General features: G+C 42.0%; 1 protein-coding gene across 4 annotated transcripts in view; it reads right to left on the reverse strand.

Annotated features, from left to right (window-relative positions):
- LOC133577325 (C-terminal-binding protein 2-like) overlaps nt 1-26,899 on the reverse strand; it is a 205,025-nt gene that overhangs the window by 85,501 nt on the left and 92,625 nt on the right. Inside the window, exon 1 of one of the 4 annotated variants that reach the window (XM_061931334.1) lies at nt 5,899-6,281. The exons of the other annotated variants lie outside the window; for them this stretch is intronic. Coding sequence (XP_061787318.1) covers nt 5,899-5,920 — 22 coding nt within the window. The 5' untranslated portion in view covers nt 5,921-6,281. Of the gene's footprint in view, nt 1-5,898; nt 6,282-26,899 lie in introns of those variants that run through there. 4 annotated transcript variants of the gene reach the window in all.

Raw genomic sequence — 26,899 nt, forward strand, 5'->3', positions numbered from 1 at the left:
TTTTGAAGAAAACCGAGAAAAAACTGCTCCTCGGAAGAAAAAAATTACAAAACTGCCAGTAACTCCCACTGGGAAGGTCGGAGAGAGATGCAACTAAAACCTTTCCGTAGGTCTCACTTAGACCTACATTTCATAAATTGACAACCCCCAGCAAAAATCTACAGGAAGTTTGCTATTCCCCCTTCAACACAACATTTTTGTAAAAACCGGTCACCTTCCTTCAAAAACTATCTCCTCTGAGCGTGTTTGTCCTTTCGGCTTCAAACTAACACAGGAGAGAAATTGAACCCTTGTGATTAAAACTACAGAAGCGCGGTTTTTTTTAACTGCTCCGGTTTTGATTTTATGAGCCTTCAAAGAACCGCTGCGCTGATGCTGCTGCGCTGCTGTTTTTTTAAGATGGCTGCTTAAAAGCAGGAAGCACCAGCGTGCCCACACAATGCAGACAAGGTAGGTACACTAGACAAAAGTATTGGGACACTTCAGACTAAAAGTAGACAAAAGTATTGGGACACTTAGGCCGAAAACTGGACAAAAGTATTGGGACACTTAGGCCGAAAACTGGACAAAAGTATTGGGACACTTGGGACTACAACTTGACAAAAGTATTGGGACACTTAGGACTACAACTTGCCAAAAGTATTGGGACACTTGGGACTAAAACTGGACAAAAGTATTGGGACACTTAGGACTAGCACCTGCCAAATACGCGGGCCCGACCAACGCTGCTTGCAGCTTTAATTTTAAATTGCCTTTCAAATGTCTATTCTTGCTGTTGGCTTTTATCAAATACGTTTCCCCAGAAAATGCCACTTATACTCCAGTGCGACTTATATATATTCTTTTCCTTCTTTATTATGCATTTTCGGCCGGTGCGACTTATACTCAGGAGCGACTTATGTGTGAAATGATGAACACATTAGCGTAAAATATCAAATAATATTATTGATCTCATTGACGTAAGAGACTAGACGTATAAGATTTCATGGGATTTAGCGATTAGGAGTGACAGATTGTTTGGTAAACGTATAGCATGTTCTATATGTTATAGTTATTTGAATGACTCTTACCATAATATGTTACGTTAACATACCAGTTGGTTATTTATGCCTCATATAACGTACACTTATTCAGCCTGTTGTTCACTATTCTTGATTTATTAGGGCCCGCATGGCCCATTGTATAAGGACTCCCAAAGGGAGTCCTTATGCAATGGGACATAAGGACCTATTGAATTTGGAAGGTTATATTATTATTCTTTCTTATTCCGCAGCTTTGCGCGGTACTTTGACCCTCTTAACATGCTTCAAAACTCACCAAATTTGACGCACACATAAATAAACTCGAACAAAACTCTTTGGTAAAAAAAACTCAAAATTGCGCTCTAGCGCCCCCTACAAAGTAAACTTTTTCTAACTCACTTAGACTTAAATTTTATTAATTTATTTCCTCGGCCAAAAATCTACAGTTAAAGTTAAAGTTAAAGTACCAATGATTGTCACACACACACTAGGTGTGGCGAAATTATTCTCTGCATTTAACCCATCACCCTTGATCACCCCCTGGGAGGTGAGGGGAGCAGTGGGCAGCAGCGGTGGCCGCGCCCGGGAATCATTTTTGGTGATTTAACCCCCAATTCCAACCCTTGATACTGAGTGCCAAGCAGGGAGGTAATGGGTCCCATTTTCATAGTCTTTGGTATGACTCGGCCGGGGTTTGAACCCACAACCTACCGATCTCAGGGCGGACACTCTAACCACTAGGCCACTGAGTAGGTAGCAGGAAGTTTGCTATTCCCCCTTCAACACTAAATTTTAGTAAAATCAGTCACTTTTGCCTCTTTGAGCTGTATTTTGACCCCCTTAACATGCTTCAAAACTCACCAAACTGAACACACACATCAGGACTAGCTAAAATTGCGATCTAAAAAAAAAACCTAACCCCAAATCTCAAAATTGAGCTCTAGAGCAATTTTTGAAGAAAACCGAGAAAAAACTGCTCCTCGGAAGAAAAAAATGACAAAACTGCCTGTAACTCCCACTGGGAAGGTCGGAGAGACATGCAACTAAAACCTTTCCGTAGGTCTCACTTAGACCTACATTTCATAAATTGACAACCCCCAGCAAAAATCTACAGGAAGTTTGCTATTCCCCCTTCAACACAACATTTTTGTAAAAACCAGTCACCTTCCTTCAAAAACTCTCTCCTCTGAGCGCGTTTGTCCTTTCGGCTTCAAACTAACACAGGAGAGAGATTGAACCCTTGTGATTAAAACTACAGAAGCGCGTTTTTTTAACTGCTCCGGTTTTGATTTTATGAGCCTTCAAAGAACCGCTGCGCTGATGCTGCTGCGCTGCTGTTTTTTTAAGATGGCTGCTTAAAAGCAGGAAGCACCAACGTGCCCACACAATGCAGACAAGGTAGGTACACTAGACAAAATTCTTGGGACACTTATGACTACCACCGGACAAAAGTATTGGGACACTTAGGCCGAAAACTGGACAAAAGTATTGGGACACTTAGGCCGAAAACTGGACAAAAGTATTGGGACACTTGGGACTACAACTTGACAAAAGTATTGGGACACTTAGGACTACAACTTGCCAAAAGTATTGGGACACTTGGGACTAAAACTGGACAAATGTATTGGGACACTTAGGACTAGCACCTGCCAAATACGCGGGCCCGACCAATGCTGCTTGCAGCTTTAATTTTAAATTGCCTTTCAAATGTCTATTCTTGCTGTTGGCTTTTATCAAATACATTTCCCCAAAAAATGCGACTTATACTCCAGTGCGATTTGTATATGTTATTTTCCTTCTTTATTATGCATTTTCGGCCAGTGCGACTTATACTCAGGAGCGACTTATGTGTGAAATGATGAACACATTAGCGTAAAATATCCAATAATATTATTGATGTCATTGACGTAAGAGACTAGACGTATAAGATTTCATGGGATTTAGCGATTAGGAGTGACAGATTGTTTGGTAAACGTATAGCATGTTCTATATGTTATAGTTATTTGAATGACTCTTACCATAATATGCTACGTTAACATACCAGTTGGTTATTTATGCCTCATATAACGTACACTTATTCAGCCTGTTGTTCACTATTCTTGATTTATTAGGGCCCGCATGGCCCATTGTATAAGGACTCCCAAAGGGAGTCCTTATGCAATGGGACATAAGTACCTATTGAATGTGTAAAGTTTTATTATTATTCTTTCTTATTCCGCAGCTTTGCGCGGTACTTTGACCCTCTTAACATGCTTCAAAACTCACCAAATTCGACGCACACATAAATAAACTCGAACAAAACTTTTTGGTAAAAAAACTCAAAATTGCGCTCTAGCGCCCCCTACAAAGTAAACTTTTTCTAACTGCTAGTACGAATGTCGTAGAGACATGAAACAAAAACCTCTATGTAGGTCTCACTTAGACTTAAATTGTATTAATTTATTTCCTCGGCCAAAAATCTACAGGAAGTTTGCTATTCCCCCTTCAACACTAAATTTTAGTAAAATCAGTCACTTTTACCTCTTTGAGCTGTATTTTGACCCCCTTAACATGCTTCAAAACTCACCAAACTGAACACACACATCAGGACTAGCTAAAATTGCGATCTAAAAAAAAACCTAACCCCAAATCTCAAAATTGAGCTCTAGAGCCATTTTTGAAGAAAACCGAGAAAAAACTGCTCCTCGGAAGAAAAAAAATGACGAAACTGCCTGTAACTCCCACTGGGAAGGTCTGAGAGACATGCAACTAAAACCTTTCCGTAGGTCTCACTTAGACCTACATTTCATAAATTGACAACCCCCAGCAAAAATCTACAGGAAGTTTGCTATTCCCCCTTCAACACAACATTTTTGTAAAAACCGGTCACCTTCCTTCAAAAACTATCTCCTCTGAGCGCGTTTGTCCTTTCGGCTTCAAACTAACACAGGAGAGAGATTGAACCCTTGTGATTAAAACTACAGAAGCGCAATTTTTTAACTGCTCCGGTTTTGATTTTATGAGCCTTCAAAGAACCGCTGCGCTGATGCTGCTGCGCTGCTGTTTTTTTTAAGATGGCTGCTTAAAAGCAGGAAGCACCAGCGTGCCCACACAATGCAGACAAGGTAGGTACACTAGACAAAAGTCTTGGGACACTTATGACTACCACCGGACAAAAGTGTTGGGGCACTTAGGCCGAAAACTGGACAAAAGTATTGGGACACTTAGGCCGAAAACTGGACAAAAGTATTGGGACACTTGGGACTACAACTTGACAAAAGTATTGGGAAACTTAGGACTACAACTTGCCAAAAGTATTGGGACACTTGGGACTAAAACTGGACAAAAGTATTGGGACACTTAGGACTAGCACCTGCCAAATACGCGGGCCCGGCCAACGCTGCTTGCAGCTTTAATTTTAAATTGCCTTTCAAATGTCTATTCTTGCTGTTGGCTTTTATCAAATACGTTTCCCCAAAAAATGCCACTTATACTCCAGTGCGACTTATATATGTTTTTTTCCTTCTTTATTATGCATTTTCGGCCGGTGCGACTTATACTCCGGAGCGACTTATACTCCAAAAAATACGGTATTAATTATATAAACTGTTTTAAGTAGACTGTCCATTTTAAAGAAAAACTTTACATTTACTAAATGTTACTGTAAAATAGTGTTTTTTTTTTAAATTTTACAACATTTTACGGAACATGGAAAAACAGTACCACTGCTTTTTGGGGGGGTTTCAACAGAAAAAGCTGGCAGCTTTTTTGTGACATTGACATTGTTTTTTACAACATTATGTTGTTAATGGAAAAACTGTACAAGTTATTTTTTTATTCAGGCAACTTAGCTGCCAGTTTTTCCATCGTAAAAACAAATGTACAGTCTATTTACAGTCATACACTGTTAAAGCTACAACCGTGGAACAACTGGTGAAAAAACAGTATTTTTATTTACAGTAATATGCTGTAAAGAACAACGTAAAATGTATTGTAATTTTTATTAATTTGATGGTAGTTTGCTGTAAAGTTAAGTATTTTTATTTAGACAAAAACGCGTTTGTAAAGTATGATAATATACTGTAATATTTGTTGCAATATTGGATACAATTAAAGTTCAAAAGGTATGCAATTTCAAGCAGTATATATAATAATAATAATATTATAATAATAATAATATAATAATAATTTATTTTAAATTGCCTTTCAAATGTCTATTCTTGCTGTTGGCTTTTATCAAATACATTTCCCCAAAAAATGCCACTTATATATATTCTTTTCCTTCTTTATTATGCATTTTCGGCCGGTGCGACTTATACTCCGGAGCGACTTATACTCGGAAAAACACGGTATGACATGTTTGAGTCACGGGGGAAGGAACTGGAGCGTGAAAAGTTTTGCCACACCAAAATACGTCCTTGCACCCAAGAGACACCGCACTAGTTAGTGATGCGTTTTATTTTGGCGGTGCATGCATACGGGTTCCTATAAAAGAAGTAAATTAGCCAAATTGTGCGTCCGCTCGCGCCGACGACGCGGTGAACGCACTTTGGCATCGGGGTGACACGCAATGATGACACATGACGTTTACGATCACCATTACCATGTCCGTACACCCCCCCGCCCCCCATTCTTGTTGCAGCAGTGCAGCGTGCTCTCACACACACACACACACACACACATTTTTCCTATATGGAGCAGCAAAAATGTCTTTGCAAAAGCAAATGTCCTCATAATGAGTGTAGGATGTCAAAGGGAGTGTAATGCGTGACACACAAAAACATTAGGGAGGCTCATTAGACGTCACCACCCCCTTCAGATGTGTGTTTTCATCCTAAATGAGTGCACACACACACACACACACACACACACACATACAAAAAGGCGTGCTTCTTGCCTGTGAATTGCTGTCGCCACATTCTTCCAATCAGGAGCTGCGCATTTTTATCCACAAAAAAGGTCTCGGAATGAAAATAAAAGCCAAAGTGAGCTTGGAGTGGGTTCTCCAACGGGGGCGCTCCACCGCTCCCCCCCTCTCCCGCAGCTCCTTCCCAAATCCGTCCTCCTCCGTGGTCACCTCGGTCCCAGAAGCCCCATTATTTCCTCGAAAGCGATGCTCCTTCCTTTTTAATCCCCGCCGTAAAGGGGAAGAGGCCCCCCCAAAAAATGGATTTGTCCTCGGCGGGCGGCACTTTCTCAGCGCGCTCTTCGTCCTCCAGATCACTTCCAGCCTCCTCTTCCCGGCTCCAACCACCACAACCACCACCACCACCACCACCACCACCACCCCCTTGGAGGCGGCAGGTTTTTGGTCTTTTCACGCAGACGTCAGGCAGCCTTTTGTTGCCAGCCACAGAGAGAGTGCGAGGGAGAGAGAAAGAGGGGAGGGGGTGGAATGGAAAAGCCACAAAAAAAAAAAAAAAAAAAAAAAAAGAGGGAAAAAAAAAATCCTTGAGGATCACCAGTCGCAGCGCCTCTGGAGGACTTTCTCTTCCTTCTCATCAACTTAGCATGTTTTCTTGATCCTTTTTTAAAAAATCCATCCACCCTTTTGTTTGATTATTTGTGATGCAGCCTTTTCTTTTAAGCTCTTCTGCATGACATCACTCATTCCCTGCACCTCTCAAAGTCTCAGTGTCATTTAACTAGACATTTTTAATGCCGACGGAGCAAAAAAAAAAAAATTAATAATAATAATAATTATTTCCTCATTCCGGGGTGAAAAAGGACCTAACTCAATGGTGCGTTTAGAGAAATGACTGTTTAAAAATGACAACACATCCCCAGGCTGTCAGGTGCTATCATGCACGACAGTCAGCTCAGCAAACATCAAAGGATTAAGCATCTGAAAAATGTCCGTTTTGCTATTTTAGGTTGGTTTTTTTGCAAGGGAAGAGGCATCCTTAACAAGACATCTTAACAGAAAAAGGATGGTAACCTTTCAACGTCACTACTTTGTCTCAAAGTTAATGTGGTACAGTCTATTTATAACAATATTAATAAGAACTAGAAAATTACCACAGGAATTTTGATGGGCCTGCTCTCTGTGCCCCAGACCGCTTGGCCAGGGGTCGCCAGAATTCACCGTACTTTGACGACGGTGCCAAGTGTCTGAATCTAGTGTGTTTTAGGTGTAATTGTACAAAATGAGCTACAGAGCTAGCCGAAAACGTTAGCATGCGCACATTACAACGCTAACACTTAGCATGTGTGCTAACGATGGCATTCTCACAGTTAAAGTTAAAGTTAAAGTACCAATGATTGTCACACACACACTAGGTGAGGCGAAATTATTCTCTGCATTTAACCCATCACCCTTAATCACCCCCTGGGAGGTGAGGGGAGCAGTGGGCAGCAGCGGTGGCCGCGCCCGGGAATCATTTTTGGTGATTTAACCCCCAATTCCAACCCTTGATACTGAGTGCCAAGCAGGGAGGTAATGGGTCCCATTTTTAAAGTCTTTGGTATGACTCGGCCGGGGTTTGAACCCACAACCTACCGATCTCAGGGCGGACACTCTAACCACTAGGCCACTGAGTAGGTTAGCGTGTCTCTCACATTTCAAGTAACACGGATGTAAGGTGTGTGGCTGAGGAAATAGAGAAAAAAAGTGTGAAATTAGATGAAAAAGTTAGCATGCTAAAGTTAGCTTGGTAGCATGCTATCATTTGCATGCTAACAGTTAACAAGTGTCACGTACCATGTTATATGACTCTGGGTAAACGTTTGCAAAACTACTCAAAACTCAAAAAGTTAGCATTCTTATTGTAGCATGCAAGCAAGCTAACATTAGCATGCTATCAGTTAGCATGTGTCACGTACCAAGTTGTATGACTAAGGTGTATGGCGGTCTAATTAGAGAAAATGTAAAGTTAGCTAAAAAGTTAGCATGTTAATATTAGAATTCTAGCATGCTAACATTAGCATGCTCGCAGTTAAAAAGTGTCACATACCAAGTTATAGGACTCTAAAGTAAACGATTGTAAAAATTAGCTGAAAAAGCTACCACTTTAATGATAGCGTGCTAACAGTTAACATGTTTCACATACAAAGTTATATGACTAAGTTGTATGGCTGCGGAATTGGAGAAAAAAAGTGTAAAATTAGCCAAAAAAAAAAAACGTTAACACTTTAATGTTAGTGTGCTAGCATGCTAAAGTTAGCACGCTAAAAGTTAACAAGGAATTGAAAAAAAAGGTGTAAAATTTGAAAAAAAAAGTTAGCACTTTAATGTCAGCGTGCTAGCATGCTAAAGTTAGCACGCTAACAGTTAACAAGGGTCAAATTCCAAACTATTTGACTCTAAGATGTATGGCTGCGGAATTAGAGACAAAACTGTAATATTAGCTGCCATGCAAATGTTAGCATACTAGCATGCTAACGTTAGGAAGCTAGCACATGACTGGGTAAGAAGAAATACCAAAATGCAGTATTTGTGTAGACAGACAGTAGCGAAAAAGCTAGCATAAAACGTTAGCATGCTAATATGAGAGACGCTAGCAAAAAAAGCTTGCTCGCCTCCTTCCGATGGCCATCCATCCAAAACCAAACCCTCCATCCATCCATTTTCTACCGCTTGTCCATTATGGGCTGGCGGGAGGGTGCTGCATTAGATGTAAACACTTGATAGCCAGGGTTAAAGTAAACAAGTGTGTAAACAAAATGAGACGTTAAGCACCGAGCTCCATGAAAGTACGGCTGAGCTACAAGAGGAGGTAATCGTAATTTTTGGCGTTTGTCTCAGAGCAAACGTCCAGTAAAATGAATGTACCAATTGAATTGGCCCATTTTTATTTTTTTAAATTCGTGAATAGCGGTAACACGGAAAGTGCCCAACGACAACGAGACCTTTCCGACGGTATAACATATGTGGGGGTTCGTTGGCCGGTTCATCTCGTATTAAGCGTAAGAGAAACGTGCAGAACTATAATAATAACAGTTGAAGTATGAGCAATAATAATATGGGCTGCTTGCATTGCAGCAGGCCCATAAATAATAATAATTAAGGCTGCAATGATTACTCGACTGGAAAAGAGCTTTGATTTATATTCTGCTGCTACGATTAATCATTTAAAAAGTGGAACTAATAAAAATGTATCAAATCTGGACAGCATGAACTACCCGCAACTTTAAGCACATGAGAGCAGTGGTGTGTGCATTTTTTTTTAAATACCACCTTAACATTTGACAACAAACAATTATACACCTATTTAATAATACCACCTTAACATTTGACAACCAAACAATTACACACCTATTTAATAATACCACCTTAACATTTGACAACAAACAATTATACACCTATTTAATAATACCATCTTAACATTTGACAACCAAACAATTACACACCTAATAAATAATACTACCTTAACATTTGACAACAAACAGTTACACACCTATTTAATAATACCACCTTAACATTTGACAACCAAACAATTATACACCTATTTAATAATACCACCTTAACTTTTGACAACAAACAATTACACACCTATTTAATAATACCACCTTAACATTTGACAACCAATTACACACTTATTTAATAATACCACCTTAACTTTTGACAACAAACAATTACACACCTATTTAATAATACCACCTTAACATTTGACAACCAAACAATTATACACCTATTTAATAATACCACCTTAACATTTGACAACCAAACAATTACACACTTATTTAATAATACCACGTTAACATTTGACAACAAACAATTACACACTTATTTCATAATACCACCTTAACATTTGACAACAAACAATTATACACCTATTTAATAATACCATCTTAACATTTGACAACCAAACAATTACACACCTAATAAATAATACTACCTTAACATTTGACAACAAACAATTACACACCTATTTAATATGACCACCTTAAAATTTGACAACCAAACAATTACACACCTAATAAATAATACCACCTTAACATTTGACAACCAAACAATTACACACCTATTTAATAATACCACCTTAACATTTGACAACCAAACAATTACACACTTATTTAATAATACCACGTTAACATTTGACAACAAACAATTACACACTTATTTCATAATACCACCTTAACATTTGACAACAAACAATTACACACCTATTTAATAATACCACCTTAAAATTTGACAACCAAACAATTACACACCTATTTAATAATACCACCTTAACATTTGACAACCAAACAATTATACACCTATTTAATAATACCACCTTAACATTTGACAACCAAACAATTATACACCTATTTAATAATACCACCTTAACATTTGACAAACAATTACACACCTATTTAATAATACCACCTTAACATTTGACAACCAAACAATTATACACCTATTTAATAATACCACCTCAACATTTGACAACAAACAATTATACACCTATTTAATAATACTATCATAACATTTGACAACCTATTTAATAATACCACCTTAACATTTGACAACATATTTAATATTACCACCTTAACACTTGACAACCAAACAATTACACACTTATTTAATAATACCACCTTAACATTAGACAACAAACAATTACATGCCTATTTAATAATACCACCTTAACATTTGACAACCAAACAATTATACACCTATTTAATAATACCACCTTAACATTTGACAACCAAACAATTATACACCTATTTAATAATACCACCTTAACATTTGACAAACAATTACACACCCATTTAATAATACCACCTCAACATTTGACAACAAACAATTATACACCTATTTAATAATACTATCATAACATTTGACAACCTATTTAATAATACCACCTTAACATTTGACAACATATTTAATATTACCACCTTAACACTTGACAACCAAACAATTACACACTTATTTAATAATACCACCTTAACATTAGACAACAAACAATTACATGCCTATTTAATAATACCACCTTAACATTTGACAACAAACAATTATACACCTATTTAATAATACCACCTTAACATTTGACAACCAATTATATACATATTTAATAACACCATCTTAACATTTGACAACAAATAATTATACACCTATTTAATAATACCACCTTAACATTTGACAACCAAACAATTACACACTTATTTAATATCATCTTAACATTTGACAACCAAACAAATACACACCTACCGTATTTAAAAATACCACCTTAACATTTGACAACCAATTATACACCTATTTAATAATACCATCTTAACATTTGACAACAAACTATTTTTCACCTATTTAATAATACCACCTTAACATTTGACAACCAAACAATTACACACATATTTAATAATACCACCTTAACATTTGACAACCAAACAATTACACACCCATTTAAAAATACCACCTTAACATTTGACAACCAAACCATTACACAAGGTGACTCAGTAAAGAATCTGGGTATTATCTTCGACCCAACTCTCTCCTTTGAGTCACACATTAAGAGTGTTACTAAAACGGCCTTCTTTCATCTCCGTAATATCGCTAAAATTAGTACCATTTTGTCCACCAGCGACGCTGAGATCATTATTCATGCGTTCGTTACGTCTCGTCTTGATTACTCTAACGTATTATTTTCATGTCTCCCTATGTCTAGCATTAAAAGATTACAGTTGGTACAAAATGTGGCTGCTAGACTTTTGACAAGAACAAGAAAGTTTGATCATAATACACCTGTACTGTATACACCTTTACATACCTATAGTCCCGGCCAGAAATCTGCGTTCTAAGAACTCCAGTTTATTAGTGATTCCCAGAGCCCCAAAAAAGTCTGCGGTCTTTAGAGCGTTTTCTATTGGGGCTCCAGTACTCTGGAATGTCCTACCGGTAACAGAAGCATTTAAGTCCCATCTTAAAACGTACTTAAACACCAGAGCCTTTAAATAGACCCCTTTTTTTAGATCAGTTGATCTGCCGTCTCTCTTTTCTGCTCCGCCCTCCTCTCCTGCGGGAGTTCCCAGAACATCTGCAGTCCTTTCCAGGGTTTCTGTTGTTTTTTCTTGCTCTGATGTGGGATCTGAGTTTGTGCAGCCCTTTGATTGATTAAAAAAACTACCTCTTTTTATAAGGCATGTTCTTTCCCAGAAACAGTTGCAAAGTGCTTTTAGAGATCAGCAAGAATCATCCATCCATCCATCCATCCATCTTCTTCCGCTTATCCGAGGTCGGGTCGCGGGGGCAGCAGCCTAAGCAGGGAAGCCCAGACTTCCCTCTCCCCAGCCACTTGGTCCAGCTCCTCCCGGGGGATCCCGAGGCGTTCCCAGGCCAGCCGGGAGACATAGTCTTCCCAACGTGTCCTGGGTCTTCCCCGCGGCCTCCTACCGGTTGGACGTGCCCTAAACACCTCCCTAGGGAGGCGTTCGGGTGGCATCCTGACCAGATGCCCGAACCACCTCATCTGGCTCCTCTCGATGTGGAGGAGCAGCGGCTTTACTTTGAGCTCCCCCCGGATGACAGAGCTTCTCACCCTATCTCTAAGGGAGAGCCCCGCCACCCGGCGGAGGAAACTCATTTCGGCCGCTTGTACCCGTGATCTTGTCCTTTCGGTCATAACCCAAAGCTCATGACCATAGGTGAGGATGGGAACGTAGATCGACCGGTAAATTGAGAGCTTTGCCTTCCGGCTCAGCTCCTTCTTCACCACAACGGATCAATACAGCATCCGCATTACTGAAGATGCCGCACCGATCCGCCTGTCGATCTCACGATCCACTCTTCCCCCACTCGTGAACAAGACTCCTAGGTACTTGAACTCCTCCACTTGGGGCAGGGTCTCCTTCCCAACCCGGAGATGGCACTCCACCCTTTTCCGGGCGAGAACCATGGACTCAGACTTGGAGGTGCTGATTCTCATCCCAGTCGCTTCACACTCGGCTATCCAGCGAGAGCTGAAGATCCTGGCCAGATGAAGCCATCAGGACCACATCATCCGCAAAAAGCAGAGACCTAATCCTGCAGCCACCAAACCGGATCCCCTCAACGCCTTGACTGCGCCTAGAAATTCTGTCCATAAAAGTTATGAACAGAATCGGTGACAAAGGGCAGCCTTGGCGGAGTCCAACCCTCACTGGAAACGTGTCCGACCTACTGCCGGCAATGCGGATCAAGCTCTGACACTGATCGTACAGGGAGCGGACAGCCACAATCAGACAGTCCGATACCCCATACTCTCTGAGCACTCCCCACAGGACTTCCCGAGGGACACGGTCGAATGCCTTCTCCAAGTCCACAAAGCACATGTAGACTGGTTGGGCAAACTCCCATGCACCCTCAAGGACCCTGCCGAGAGTATAGAGCTGGTCCACAGTTCCACGACCAGGACGAAAACCACACTGTTCCTCTTGAATCCGAGGTTCGACTATCCGGCGTAGCCTCCTCTCCAGTACACCTGAATAAACCTTACCGGGAAGGCTGAGGAGTGTGATCCCACGATAGTTGGAACACACCCTCCGGTTCCCCTTCTTAAAGAGAGGAACCACCACCCCGGTCTGCCAATCCAGAGGTACCGCCCCCGATGTCCACGCGATACTGCAGAGTCTTGTCAACCAAGACAGCCCCACAGCATCCAGAGCCTTAAGGAACTCCGGGCGGATCTCATCCACCCCCGGGGCCTTGCCACCGAGGAGCTTTTTAACTACCTCAGCAACCTCAGCCCCAGAAATAGGAGAGCCCGCCACAGATTCCCCAGCAAGTATCAAATTAATCCATTTGACTTCATATTAACTCATAACTAATTAGTCTATTAGGTTTTGGTTCACTTTGTTTGACATTTATATAACAAGCCTGTTAAAAAAATGATGTAGGAGCCACATTTGTCAACATCCCTCATAAAAGTTAAGTCTGTTTTATCGTTTTTAGGTTTACCATCGGTTGACTTCTTTTCTTTTCACTTCACATATGACATTTAAGAATGTTAAACATTGTCCATATAGTTAATAAAAGGCTTCTCCTGGTAACATTACTCATGTTTATCTTACACAGCCAGGAAAACAGGGTAACAATGAGATGGGTAAATTCCAAGATCAAATACAAACTGTTGTGGATCGGTGGAGGGAATACTTCGAAGACCTCCTCAATCCCACCAACACGTCTTCCTATGAGGAAGCAGTGCCTGGGGAGTCTGTGGTGGGCTCTCCTATTTCTGGGGCTGAGGTTGCTGAGGTAGTTAAAAAGCTCCTCGGTGGCAAGGCTCCGGGGGTAGATGAGATCCGCCCGGAGTTCCTTAAGGCTCTGGATGCTGTGGGGCTGTCTTGGTTGACAAGACTCTGCAGCATCGCGTGGACATCGGGGGCGGTACCACTGGATTGGCAGACCGGGGTGGTGGTTCCTCTCTTTAAGAAGGGGAACCGGAGGGTGTGTTCTAGCTATCGTGGGATCACACTCCTCAGCCTTCCCAGTAAGGTCTATTCAGGTGTACTGGAGAGGAGGCTACGCCGGATAGTTGAACCTCGGATTCAGGAGGAACAGTGTGGTTTTCGTCCTGGTCGTGGAACTGTGGACCAGCTCTATACTCTCGGCAGGGTCCTTGAGGGTGCATGGGAGTTTGCCCAACCAGTCTACATGTGTTTTGTGGACTTGGAGAAGGCATTCGACCGTGTCCCTCGGGAAGTCCTGTGGGGAGTGCTCAGAGAGTATGGGGTATCGGACTGTCTGATTGTGGCAGTCCGCTCCCTGTATGATCAGTGCCAGAGCTTGGTCCGCATTGCCGGTAGTAAGTCGGACACGTTTCCAGTGAGGGTTGGACTCCGCCAAGGCTGCCCTTTGTCACCGATTCTGTTCATAACTTTTATGGACAGAATTTCTAGGCGCAGTCAAGGCGTTGAGGGGATCTGGTTTGGTGGCTGCAGGATTAGGTCTCTGCTTTTTGCAGATGATGTGGTCCTGATGGCTTCATCTGGCCAGGATCTTCAGCTCTCACTGGATCGGTTCGCAGCTGAGTGTGAAGCGACTGGGATGAGAATCAGCACCTCCAAGTCCGAGTCCATGGTTCTCGCCCGGAAAAGGGTGGAGTGCCATCTCCGGGTTGGGGAGGAGATCTTGCCCCAAGTGGAGGAGTTCAAGTACCTCGGAGTCTTGTTCACGAGTGAGGGAAGAGTGAATCGTGAGATCGACAGGCGGATCGGTGCGGCGTCTTCAGTAATGCGGACGCTGTATCGGTCCATTGTGGTGAAGAAGGAGCTGAGCCGGAAGGCAAAGCTCTCAATTTACCGGTCGATCTACGTTCCCATCCTCACCTATGGTCATGAGCTTTGGGTTATGACCGAAAGGACAAGATCACGGGTACAAGCGGCCGAAATGAGTTTCCTCCGCCGGGTAGCGGGGCTCTCCCTTAGAGATAGGGTGAGAAGCTCTGCCATCCGGGAGGAGCTCAAAGTAAAGCCGCTGCTCCTCCACATCGAGAGGAGCCAGATGAGGTGGTTCGGGCATCTGGTCAGGATGCCACCCGAACGCCTCCCTAGGGAGGTGTTTAGGGCACGTCCGACCGGTAGGAGGCCGCGGGGAAGACCCAGGACACGTTGGGAAGACTATGTCTCCCGGCTGGCCTGGGAACGCCTCGGGGTCCCCCGGGAGGAGCTGGATGAAGTGGCTGGGGAGAGGGAAGTCTGGGCTTCCCTGCTTAGACTGCTGCCCCCGCGACCCGACCTCGGATAAGCGGAAGAAGATGGATGGATGGATGGAAATACAAACTGGTGAGACCCACATGGACGGAGGCAAACAATCCCATGTGTGGACATAAGGTAAATCCCTCCTATCAGGATTATTGAATTACAGATTACCCACCACTACACTACTCTGACTGACACCTTAATGAGGTTTGGCTAACGAAGGTTAAGGAGTTAGACATGCGGGCCATTGCAAATATGGCAACAGTCCATTCAGTAAAATGACATGAGAACCTCACAGGGCTTCATCGACAATCTAATCAGGTCCAATACAAGTTTTAACAAACCTTTTAAAATAACTATGCACATTTTCAATGTATTTACCAGCATGTGTATTATGTCGCTTGCAGTGAAATATCGTCAAACTGAAGTGGACTGATAGTTGTGTGTAACAAAATACAGGAAACAACTCCCAATAGTCAGTTACTGAAGACCGAAGCATGTGTTCACCAGAAGTGTTTCATTGAGGGTCTTGGGTTACAACATGCGACCCGAGTCCAAAACAGGGTGGTCGTTTACAAAACAAGACTTCATTCATGACAAGATCACAAAGGGATAGGTCCACTGTATAACCCAACCTCGAAAATCCATTATCCCATCTGCCCTGGTGACGACTGATCCAGGTCCAAACACCATTCTGTGCAGGGGGTCCCAACGACTAAAGGATGACCGATGTGCCATGTCAGCACATACAGTACAAGTGTGGACACTAGAGATGCGCGGATAGGCAATTATTTCATCCGCAACCGCATCACAAAAGTCGTCAACCATCCGCCATCCACCCGAACTAACATTTAATCAAAACCGCACTCGCCCGCCATCCGCCACCCGCCCGTTGTTATATATCTAATATAGACGACTAATATATGACGCATTAGTGAGGTTATAAAGCTTTTGCCTGTTAAAGAAAGGAGACTGATCCAATTCAGCAGAGACATTCAATGCGTGCCACGCTGTCACGGCCCAGACGCACACCCGTGCGCAATCATCTGGGAGCCGCGCTGAGCGCACCTCCAAGCGCGCTCGCGCCACTCAAACTGCTGCAGGCAGCTGCGTTCACACATGCATCTGTAAGCCTTGTTTTAACATCCTGTGGCACTCTTCTGGGATCACGGCGGACGAAACTGCTCATGCTCAGGGTGTTTGTGGAGGTTCGGGGTTTTGCACAAATGTGATGCACCATGTTAGATGTCCCGGTTTTGTGACTGTCGTAGACATAAACAGCGTCGCAGCTCTTGCAAATCACGTAGCCAGCATTACTATCATCCTGATTTACAACCTCATAAAAACGAGTCCACGCTGAACTTTTCTGGCCTTTTTTTCTCCCCTGGTCTTTAGTATTCCCTTTTTTAGTTTGTCGCGTACCACGTTTGCTGCCGGCGTTGCCATCTCTTTTTTTTTTCTTCTTCTGTTGTGGCATATGCTGCAGGTGCCTGCTCGTTTTTCGTATTTGGGTAACAACATTTAACTATGTATATATATTTCCGAATTGGTTTAACTGCCACCCGCCTGAATCTATTTAAAATCTAATTTTTTTTTATTTCAACCGCCCGACCCGCGGATAATCCGCGGACTCCGCGGTTGTGTCCGCAAACCGCGCATCTCTAGTGGACACACCTTCTCCTCGTTCAATGCATTTTCTTTATTTTCATGACTATTTACATTGTAGATTGTCACATCAAAACTATGAATGAACACATGTGGAGTTATGTACTTAGAAGGTGAAACAACTGAAAACATGTTTTATATTCTAGTTTCTTCAAAATAGCCACCCTTTGCTCCGATTACTGCTTCGCACACTCTTGGCATTCTCTCGATGAGCCTCAAGCTACCATGCATTGATTAACGTGGACCCCGACTTAAACTAGTTGAAAAACTTATTGGGGTGTTACCATTTAGTGGTCAATTGTACGGAATATGTACTGTACTGTTGGAATAATTGTTTGTAAGTTATCACAAAAGAAACGTATTATGAATGCTGTCTTTCGAGGCCTAACAAGAGGAAGAAGGCTCGTGAAACGCCACTGTGATTTCAACACGGACAGATGGCAGGATCTGCTCAACTTCCAGAGGAACTCTCTTTGAAGTGTTAAACGAACTCTCTCTGAAGTATTTCACAAACTCTCTTCCAACTATTTGGTAACCGAGGTCAACGCTATTTACGACCCGCTGCCCTCTTGAAGTTGCTGTGGTCAGGAGACGGGAGGGGTTATCCATTGTCCTCCAACACCTGCCCCAGCTGGATCCAGGAAGAGCCCAAGCCCGAGAAATCCTCTTCTTGGGTCTTCAAAGCGACCGAAAACAATGACTGTTTTACATACTTCCCATTCCTGCTGTGACATGTGTTGGTGCGTGAACATTGAACATCTGAATAAATGAGGAGACGAAAACCTTCTTCGTCAGAGCGTGGTGCAGGACTGTACAGAGAGTGCAGTGGCCATGTCTCTCCTCAATATTGAGTCCAAATTGAATTCTGTCTCTGTTTGATTCCTTGCCTTTTGTCTTGTTTAATAGATGTCCTCAGTGTTTGAACGTGACAGTACTGTGCAATCTACTAATAAATAGGGATGATGCTTGACAAGAAATGATAGAGTTCAAGCCTATTATCGAATCCTCTTATCGAACCAATTCCTTAACGATTCTCTTATCGTATCCAGATAGGTTGTTATAAATGGAAAAAAACAATATTTGGTTTAACAAAAGCTCCCTTTTATTTTATAAGAAAATAAATAAATAAAATAAATAAATATTGACTGTTACCCCCCTAAAAAAAAAAAAAAAAAAAAAATAGACTGTTGTTACCCAAGTGGGATTTTTCAGAAAAACAAATATATACAGTAACACAAAAACAACCTGTCTGTGATCACTATAGGTGTATAAATAATAATATAGTGTTATATAAAATCAGTCCCATGGGCACAAAACTGAAAAGAATACAGCTCTCCAAAAAGTGCACTTCTGCTGCTATTGGAACATACTAACTACACACACAGGCAGACAGCTAACAAACAATCCAAGACGTCTAATAAAGTTCCAAAGCAGATTAATCCATTTAGGCTCTTTATTGTTGTTGATCTTGCTTTGTCTTTTCCTATCTTTACTTTTGTCTTGCACTGGACTGTTATTTTGTATTTTTTTTAAACTGAAATACACACAATGACAAATGTATAAGCTATGTGATTCAATTAACATACTGAAATGTAATACACAATATGTAAATATTAGCTTCACACAAATATACAGTACTATCATCAAACAAATACTTCTGAGAGTTGAAACCATTTAGATGGTGGAAATACACGACTGGCAGCTATTTTAAGTCCTCAAAACATGTATTGAAACAGTGCACAAAAATCATTTTTCAATAAACATCTTAGTTTTAAATTTAACCACTTTCCACTTTAATATTGAGTTACATAAACAAGTTAAACAGTTTACTTTCAGACTAATCTTTTCCAAGGCTTGTAAGAGCTAACACAACTTGTCTACTTCTCAATTGTCTCATGAACTGAACTGACTCGCCAACCCGGAAGTAACATTGCCCATTTGGGATTCGATCCCAGAGATTCGAATAAAGAATCAACTCTTTTTCTTTACTAGAGTGGTCTCGATAACGGGTACCGGTTCTCAAAAAGGGATTAGAGTCCGAGGACTCGGTTCTTTTCTTATCGAACAACCGGGAAAACCGGTCTCGAGCATCATCCCTACTATTAAAAGTCTCAATCAATCAATCAAAGCACACCTGTGAAGTGGAAACCATTTCAGGTGACTACCTCTTGAAGCTCATAGAGAGAATGCCAAGAGTGTGCAAAAATTAGAGCCATTAAATATGTGTACGCTTTATTATCTGACGAATCGTCTAATCGTTGAAAAAAATCGATGACTAATCAACTATCAAAATAATCGTTGGTTGCAGCCCTAAAACTAACTGTTGTGAGTTTTACCGCGGTTATTATTAAAAACCTCTTAAGGTCCAAGCTGTTTGTTTACATGCTTTTTTTTATTTATCTTTGCTATTTGGGCTTATTGGACCCTAATTAGAATAAAAACTAAGAGTCATCTTTTGATAAGATGTACTTAGTCCATAAGTACACAAACGTGTACTTCATGTTTAGTGACATGCTAATTCTTATTTTTACACTTTTTTCCCCCCAAATTCCATTGTATGTTATACTCTTCTGACACCACCAGATGGCAGTATAAGTGTCCACATAAGTGGCCATAAGACCCCAATTCAGTAGTGTACACAATTTTGGAAATAAGAGCTAAAAAGGTGCTGTCCACGCATGTGGCCACTAAGCCTTTAGAGGATTTATTGATGTGGTTTATCATTGCATCCATATTGGAGTGTACACATTAGTGATCTATTTCGTCCAATAACGTAACAGAAATGCCAGCCAATGAAGGCAAGAAGGCAGGACTTAGACAGAAACCCAAGCACACAGCAAAAGGAGTAACCAATGGTACTGGGAAGTTGGAATGTCCAAGTTCCTAGTTTAAATTTCAACTGGAACGTCCCTCGAGGTCGGATTTCTGACTCGCAAAGTCGGAGCATTCTCACCACCACCAGGTTTGTTTCCAAGATGTCTGCTCCGGATGTAAACAATGATATCCGCTTCTATAATATCCTTTCGTGGCTCGTCTGATGAGTTTTTGTCGCAGTAAATCCGCCATGTGCAATGTATTGTTGGACGTTTTTGTATGGTAACGTCACTGTAGTGTAAACTACGTTTATGTCATGTGGTATGTACAGTACAGGCCAAAAGTTTGGACACACCTCATTCACAACACAACCGTGGGGCGGTATAGCTCGGTTGGTAGAGCGGCCGTGCCAGCAACTTGAGGATTCCAGGTTTGATCCCCGCTTCCGTCATCCCAGTCACTGCCGTTGTGTCCTTGGGCAAGACACTTTACCCACCTGCCACCCACACTGGTTTAAATGTAACTTAGATATTGGCTTTCACTATGTAAAAGCCCTTTGAGTCACTAGAGAAAAGCGCTATATAAATATAATTCACTTCACAACTGATGGTCCTAACTCCATTGATAAAAAAATTCCTCTAATCAACCCTGATAAGGCTCACCTGTGAAGTGAAAACCATTTCAGGTGACTACCTCTTGAAGCTCATGGAGAGAATGTGTTAGAATAATTATGTGTAAGTTATCTAGGGCTGCAGCTAACGATTATTTTTCTATCGATTAATCTATAGATTATTTTTTCGATTAATCGGTTAATCTATAGATTATTTTTTCGATTAATCTATAGATTATTTTTCCTTTTACCGATTATTTTTTTTATTTAAAATGAAGAGGAAAAAATAAATGTAGGCCAGTTTTTTCAAAAGGCATGGCTTTTATTTACAAAAAAAAAAGTATGGCCACTCAGTCAACATTGACAACAACATGACAAAATATTCTGTAACAATGTAAACATTTAAAACTTTTAACATTTAACAAAATTAAAAGTAGCTTATTTGCTTTTTAATGTGCAAATATAAAAGTAAACATCCAGTGCAAATCTTAATATTCTGGAATAGTATAAGCATTTCAAAAGTAAAAGTATTGCTTATTTTGCTTTAAAATGTGCAAAAATAAAGATAAACATCCAATACAAAAAAGTGCAAAACGGAAATATTCTGTAACAAGTGTAAACATTTCAACAAAAGTAAAAGTATTGCTTATTTGCTAAAATGTGCAAAAATAAAGCTAAACATCCAATACAAAAAAGTGTACAGTGTAAACATTTCAACAAAAGTAAAAGTATTGCTTATTTTGCTTAATAACACAACAATGATAGTATGATTAAAGTGAAAGTTAATTGTTGGTTTGTACATAGTATATGTAACTGTTAATGTTGTAAAAGGTATTTGCACAACTAATTAACGTTAGCGTTTGTGACACGTCTTGTGCCGTGGGGTTCTTTCAGGACCGACAGACTGAACGCCAGACGGCTTTGCCAGGTTTACAATCTTTTAATTTTACACAAAGTCTTTTCTCTTCCAACTCTTTTCTCTTTCTTTCCTCGCTTTTCAGCTCCTCTTCCTCGCTCGCTCGTCGTCCCCTGTCTCTTGCGGCGTCGCTCCCGGCGCGCCCCACCTCGCCGCTCGCTCGCCGCCGCCGCCGCCTCTCCACAGCGTTAAAGAGGAGCGCGTCTTTGTAAACACTGAACAGGCACGCCAAACGCGCCTCTCAGAGCAAACGGTGCTTTAGTTTATGAATTTACAACGCAGATACAAATGACACATTCATGTTTTTGTGTAATAATGACAACGTATACGCACGCGGACGATTGACTTGTTGATGGTGATGGCAAGAACAGCTGTCGGGGGTTTTCTTTTCAAATGTTCGTTCATAGCCGTTGTGCTGCTATGATAGGCCATTTCCGCTCGACACAGTGTGCATACAACAACATTATTAGGCCGTTTATTGAAATACTCCGACACTTTTGACGACTTTTGGCGTGCTTTTTCCCCCTCGCTCGCATCGTCTGCTTTGCGCTCCGCCATGACAGTAGTGTGACGTAAATATGCGACGCGCCGACGCACAAAAACGGCGTCGACGTATTTACGTAACGTCGACGCGTCGTTTCAGCCTTAAAGTTATCACACAACTCTTATGCTTAAAGGCCGTTGCTATAGTTATTATCAATTGTGCTGAAGTTGTACTTTTCTATCCGTGCAAAGGGACATCGTCTCGTATCAGTGTTTGTGTCCCGAACCGGCCTGCTGACTGCCAAGGGCGAACATCGAGTGCCGTGACGCAGACAGAGCAGAGACAGGGCGATATCACGAGTGTCAGCACATTTGCATTTCATGAATAGTCATATATTGTGTCTAACTGGGGCTGCTGAGATCACAGCAGCCTCAATGATGTAACCAGGGACCTCCCAAATAAATAGAGGAGCACGTGGGACTGTTATCTTAGAGCGTAGTTTGGATCTGGAACTGAGCGTGCAGTCCCAAAACGTCTCTCCTCATTGAGCTAAATCGTCTCTGCATGATTCCTTGCTTCTTGTCTGTTTAATAGATGTCATCAGTGTTTGAACCTGACATCATGCCAAGAGTGTGCAAAGCAGTAATCAGGGGCAAAGGGTGGCTATTTTGAAGAAACTAGAATATAAAACATTTTTTTCAGTTAGTTCACCTTTTTGTGTTAAGTACATAACTCCACATGTGTTCATTCATAGTTTTGATGTGACTGTCTACAATGTAAATAGTCATGGAAATAAAGAAAACACATTGAATGAGGGGAAGGTGTGTCCAAACTTTTGGCCTGTACTAGGGATGTCCCGATCCAGGTTTTTGCACATCCGATCCGATACCGATATTGTTTTTGCATTTCCGATCCGATACCGATACTGACCGATACCGATACTGACCGATACTGGCCTATCCGAGCATGTATTAAAGTTTAAAGTTATTTAGCCTACTTAGTTGTCAGAATCATGTTGAAAAGGGTTTTAGTACTCTTGATAACAACTAGCCAGCTGAATTAGGGGAGTTTGAATAATACACAATGGTTGGTAACAAGAAACTGACCTGTTTATTCAAGGATAAACACAAAATAGACAAAATTATACATGACAAACAGAAATGGCATCATTGAACTAGGGCTGGGCGATATGGCCTTTTTTTAATATTGCGATATTTTAAGGCCATATTGCGATACACGATATATATCTCGATATTTTGCCTTAGCCTTGAATGAACACTTGATGCATATAATCACAGCAGTATGATGATTCTATGTGTTTTGATTGATTGATTGAGATTTTTATTAGTAGGTTGCACAGTGAAGTACATATTCCGTACAATTGACCACTAAATGGTAACACCCCAATAAGTTTTTCAACTTGTTTAAGTCGGGGTCCACTTAAATTGATTCATGATACAGATATATACTATCAGATATATACTATCATCATAATACAGTCATCACACAAGATAATCACATTGAATTATTTACATTATTTATAATCCAGGGTGTGGAGGGGGGCGCCGGATGTAAGTGTCAAAAAGACAGCCAAAAGAGTTTGATATGAGAATAAATCTAAAGTTAAAATATAGGGTAGAAATGCACCCATTTGCAGGAAATGTAGTCTTGATTTTCAAAATTTTCTTTCAAGGCTTGCATGTCTACATTAAAACATTCTTCTTCATACTGCATTAATATATGCTACTTTTAAACTTTCATGCAGAGAAGGAAATCACAACTAAAAAAATCACTATTTTTTTCATACGGTGTTGATCTGGAAATTTTTGCCTCGGCATTTTGATGGTGTGGGCGTGTGGCACCGAACGGAGATGAGCGTCTCGACAGACGTTATAATATTTGAACAAAGATGACGAAAACTGTTTTCTCTGTCGTGTCCGTGTGTCGAAAATTGTTATGCGCTTATTTTTTTTATTTGATTTTGTGCGTGGCATATAATTGCTATGCGCAGTGGACGCTTGAGCAGTTTGCAATTGCACAGGCGCGCACTTTAGAGAGAACGTTGGTCGCACGGCTGCGCTAGCATCACAGCTAACGTTAGCCATGCTGCTACCTCTCTGCTCGGGGAGGACGTATACGTATGTGATGTATGACGTGACAGTATGTGACGTTAAGAAGGTGCGCTTGCTGTCTGTGAGAGGGAGACACAGGAAAGAGTGAGAAGAGCCTGTCGTGTAATGCCAGCAGCTAAAAGCAACTGCGTGAGAATTCACAGACCTGTGGATGTGTTGAAGGTGTGCTGGAAAATGCGGAACGGAAATTAGGGAGCAGCAGAAAAGTGGAATGTATTATTTAAATCTGTGCTTTGGAAAACAAAAACTATCGTGGGATCACACTCCTCAGCCTTCCCGGTAAGGTCTATTCAGGTGTACTGGAGAGGAGGCTACGCCGGATAGTCGAACCTCGGATTCAGGAGGAACAGTGTGGTTTTCGTCCTGGTCGTGGAACTGTGGACCAGCTCTATACTCTCCGCAGGGTCCTTGAGGGTGCATGGGAGTTTGCCCAACCAGTCTACATGTGTTTTGTGGACTTGGAAAAGGCATTCGACCGTGTCCCTCGGGAAGTCCTGTGGGGAGTGCTCAGAGAGTACGGGGTATCGGACTGTCTGATTGTGGCAGTCCGCTCCCTGTATGATCAGTGCCAGAGCTTGGTCCGCATTGCCGGTAGTAAGTCGGAGACGTTTCCAGTGAGGGTTGGACTCCGCCAAGGCTGCCCTTTGTCACCGATTCAGTTCATAACTTTTATGGACAGAATTTCTAGGCGCAGTCAAGGCGTTGAGGGGATCTGGTTTGGTGGCTGCAGGATTAGGTCTCTGCTTTTTGCAGATGATGTGGTCCTGATGGCTTCATCTGGCCAGGATCTTCAGCTCTCACTGGATCGGTTCGCAGCTGAGTGTGAAGCGACTGGGATGAGAATCAGCACCTCCAAGTCCGAGTCCATGGTTCTCGCCCGGAAAAGGGTGGAGTGCCATCTCCGGGTTGGGGAGGAGATCTTGCCCCAAGTGGAGGAGTTCAAGTACCTCGGAGTCTTGTTCACGAGTGAGGGAAGAGTGGATCGTGAGATCGACAGGCGGATCGGTGCGGCGTCTTCAGTAATGCGGACGCTGTATCGATCCGTTGTGGTGAAGAAGGAGCTGAGCCGGAAGGCAAAGCTCTCAATTTACCTGTCGATCTACGTTCCCATCCTCACCTATGGTCATGAGCTTTGGGTTATGACCGAAAGGACAAGATCACGGGTACAAGCGGCCGAATGAGTTTCCTCCGCCGGGTGGCGGGGCTCTCCCTTAGAGATAGGGTGAGAAGCTCTGTCATCCGGGGGGAGCTCAAAGTAAAGCCGCTGCTCCTCCACATGGAGAGGAGCCAGATGAGGTGGTTCGGGCATCTGGTCAGGATGCCACCCGAACGCCTCCCTAGGGAGGTGTTTAGGGCACGTCCGACCGGTAGGAGGCCGCGGGGAAGACCCAGGACACTTTGGGAAGACTATGTCTCCCGGCTGGCCTGGGAACGCCTCGGGGTCCCCCGGGAGGAGCTGGATGAAGTGGCTGGGGAGAGGGAAGTCTGGGCTTCCCTGCTTAGGCTGCTGCCCCCGCGACCCGACCTCGGATAAGCGGAAGAAGATGGATGGATGGATGGCTTTGGAAAACACGGACCGGAGTTTTTTTTAAACTGGATCTGGATCGGCATTTTCCCATGCCTTGTCGATACGCAATTTTTGGCAAATATCGGCATCCGATCCAAATATCGGATCGGGACATCCCTAGCCTGTACTGTATATTCTCTTCTTCCCCTGTGTCTGTGTGACACAATCACTCCTTTCTTCATCTTAAAGAAAAGACGATCCATATGAAGCAACCTTCTCCTACAAGTCCATGAACTCCACAACAAACTCAGTCATTAATGACAATGACGTTTGTTTGGAGACACATTTCTTTTACTTCCTCCCGCGTGCACACACACGCCAATCATTTCCTTTCGAGATGAACAAAGCAAGGGAAGATCAGTTTCACCAAAATAAAAGCTGACAAGAGTGAAGCGATTCAGTTCTCACAAACGTCATTCTTTGATTAGGGATAGAGGAAATGATCCCGCCTGATTTCCAGGGGAACAGCTGGTGGGGTTAGAACCTCTGGCACCATGTCTTTACAGACGCCACTTGCCAGGACACACACACACACACACACACACACACACGCACACACATGCAAAGCTCAGCCTACTCACAGGCTGTAGAGAAGTCAAGGGGACAAGGCCTTTGTGAACAAAATTCCAACAAATAAAAAAACAAACACTTAAGCATTTATTGTGGCCTGCATACATATTTTCCAACACTGTTTTCAGTAAAAGTCCATAAAAGCCGGTTTTATTTAACTTTGACATTGCAGCGGAAAATGACTCGGAAGTTTTATTGCACACTTTGCGCAAATTTACTCACATTTACAACATGTTATTCTGATTTTCTAAATGATGTTACAGCAATATTTCTAAAGGGTTTTGGTACACTTTTGGTGAGTCTACAATGTTGCCAGGAGCTGAACTTGTTTAACACTTATTTGTTGTTGTATGCGTGCAAATTGATTGCTAGATGTGCAAAGTGACAAACGTGTCGTAAGTCATGGCGCAACGTCAAGGTCGATTCTTCTCTTTCTCCGAGGCTGTTTTTGTAGCGGGTAACACAATTTTGCAGCATAGCATATTTTTTTGAAGGTAAAAAATCTGACAGTCCTTAACTCATAAAGACTGTAGTTTTAAATGGCT

Source organism: Nerophis lumbriciformis, linkage group LG02 (assembly GCF_033978685.3).
Source record: "Nerophis lumbriciformis linkage group LG02, RoL_Nlum_v2.1, whole genome shotgun sequence".
Lineage (NCBI taxonomy): Eukaryota > Metazoa > Chordata > Actinopteri > Syngnathiformes > Syngnathidae > Nerophis > Nerophis lumbriciformis.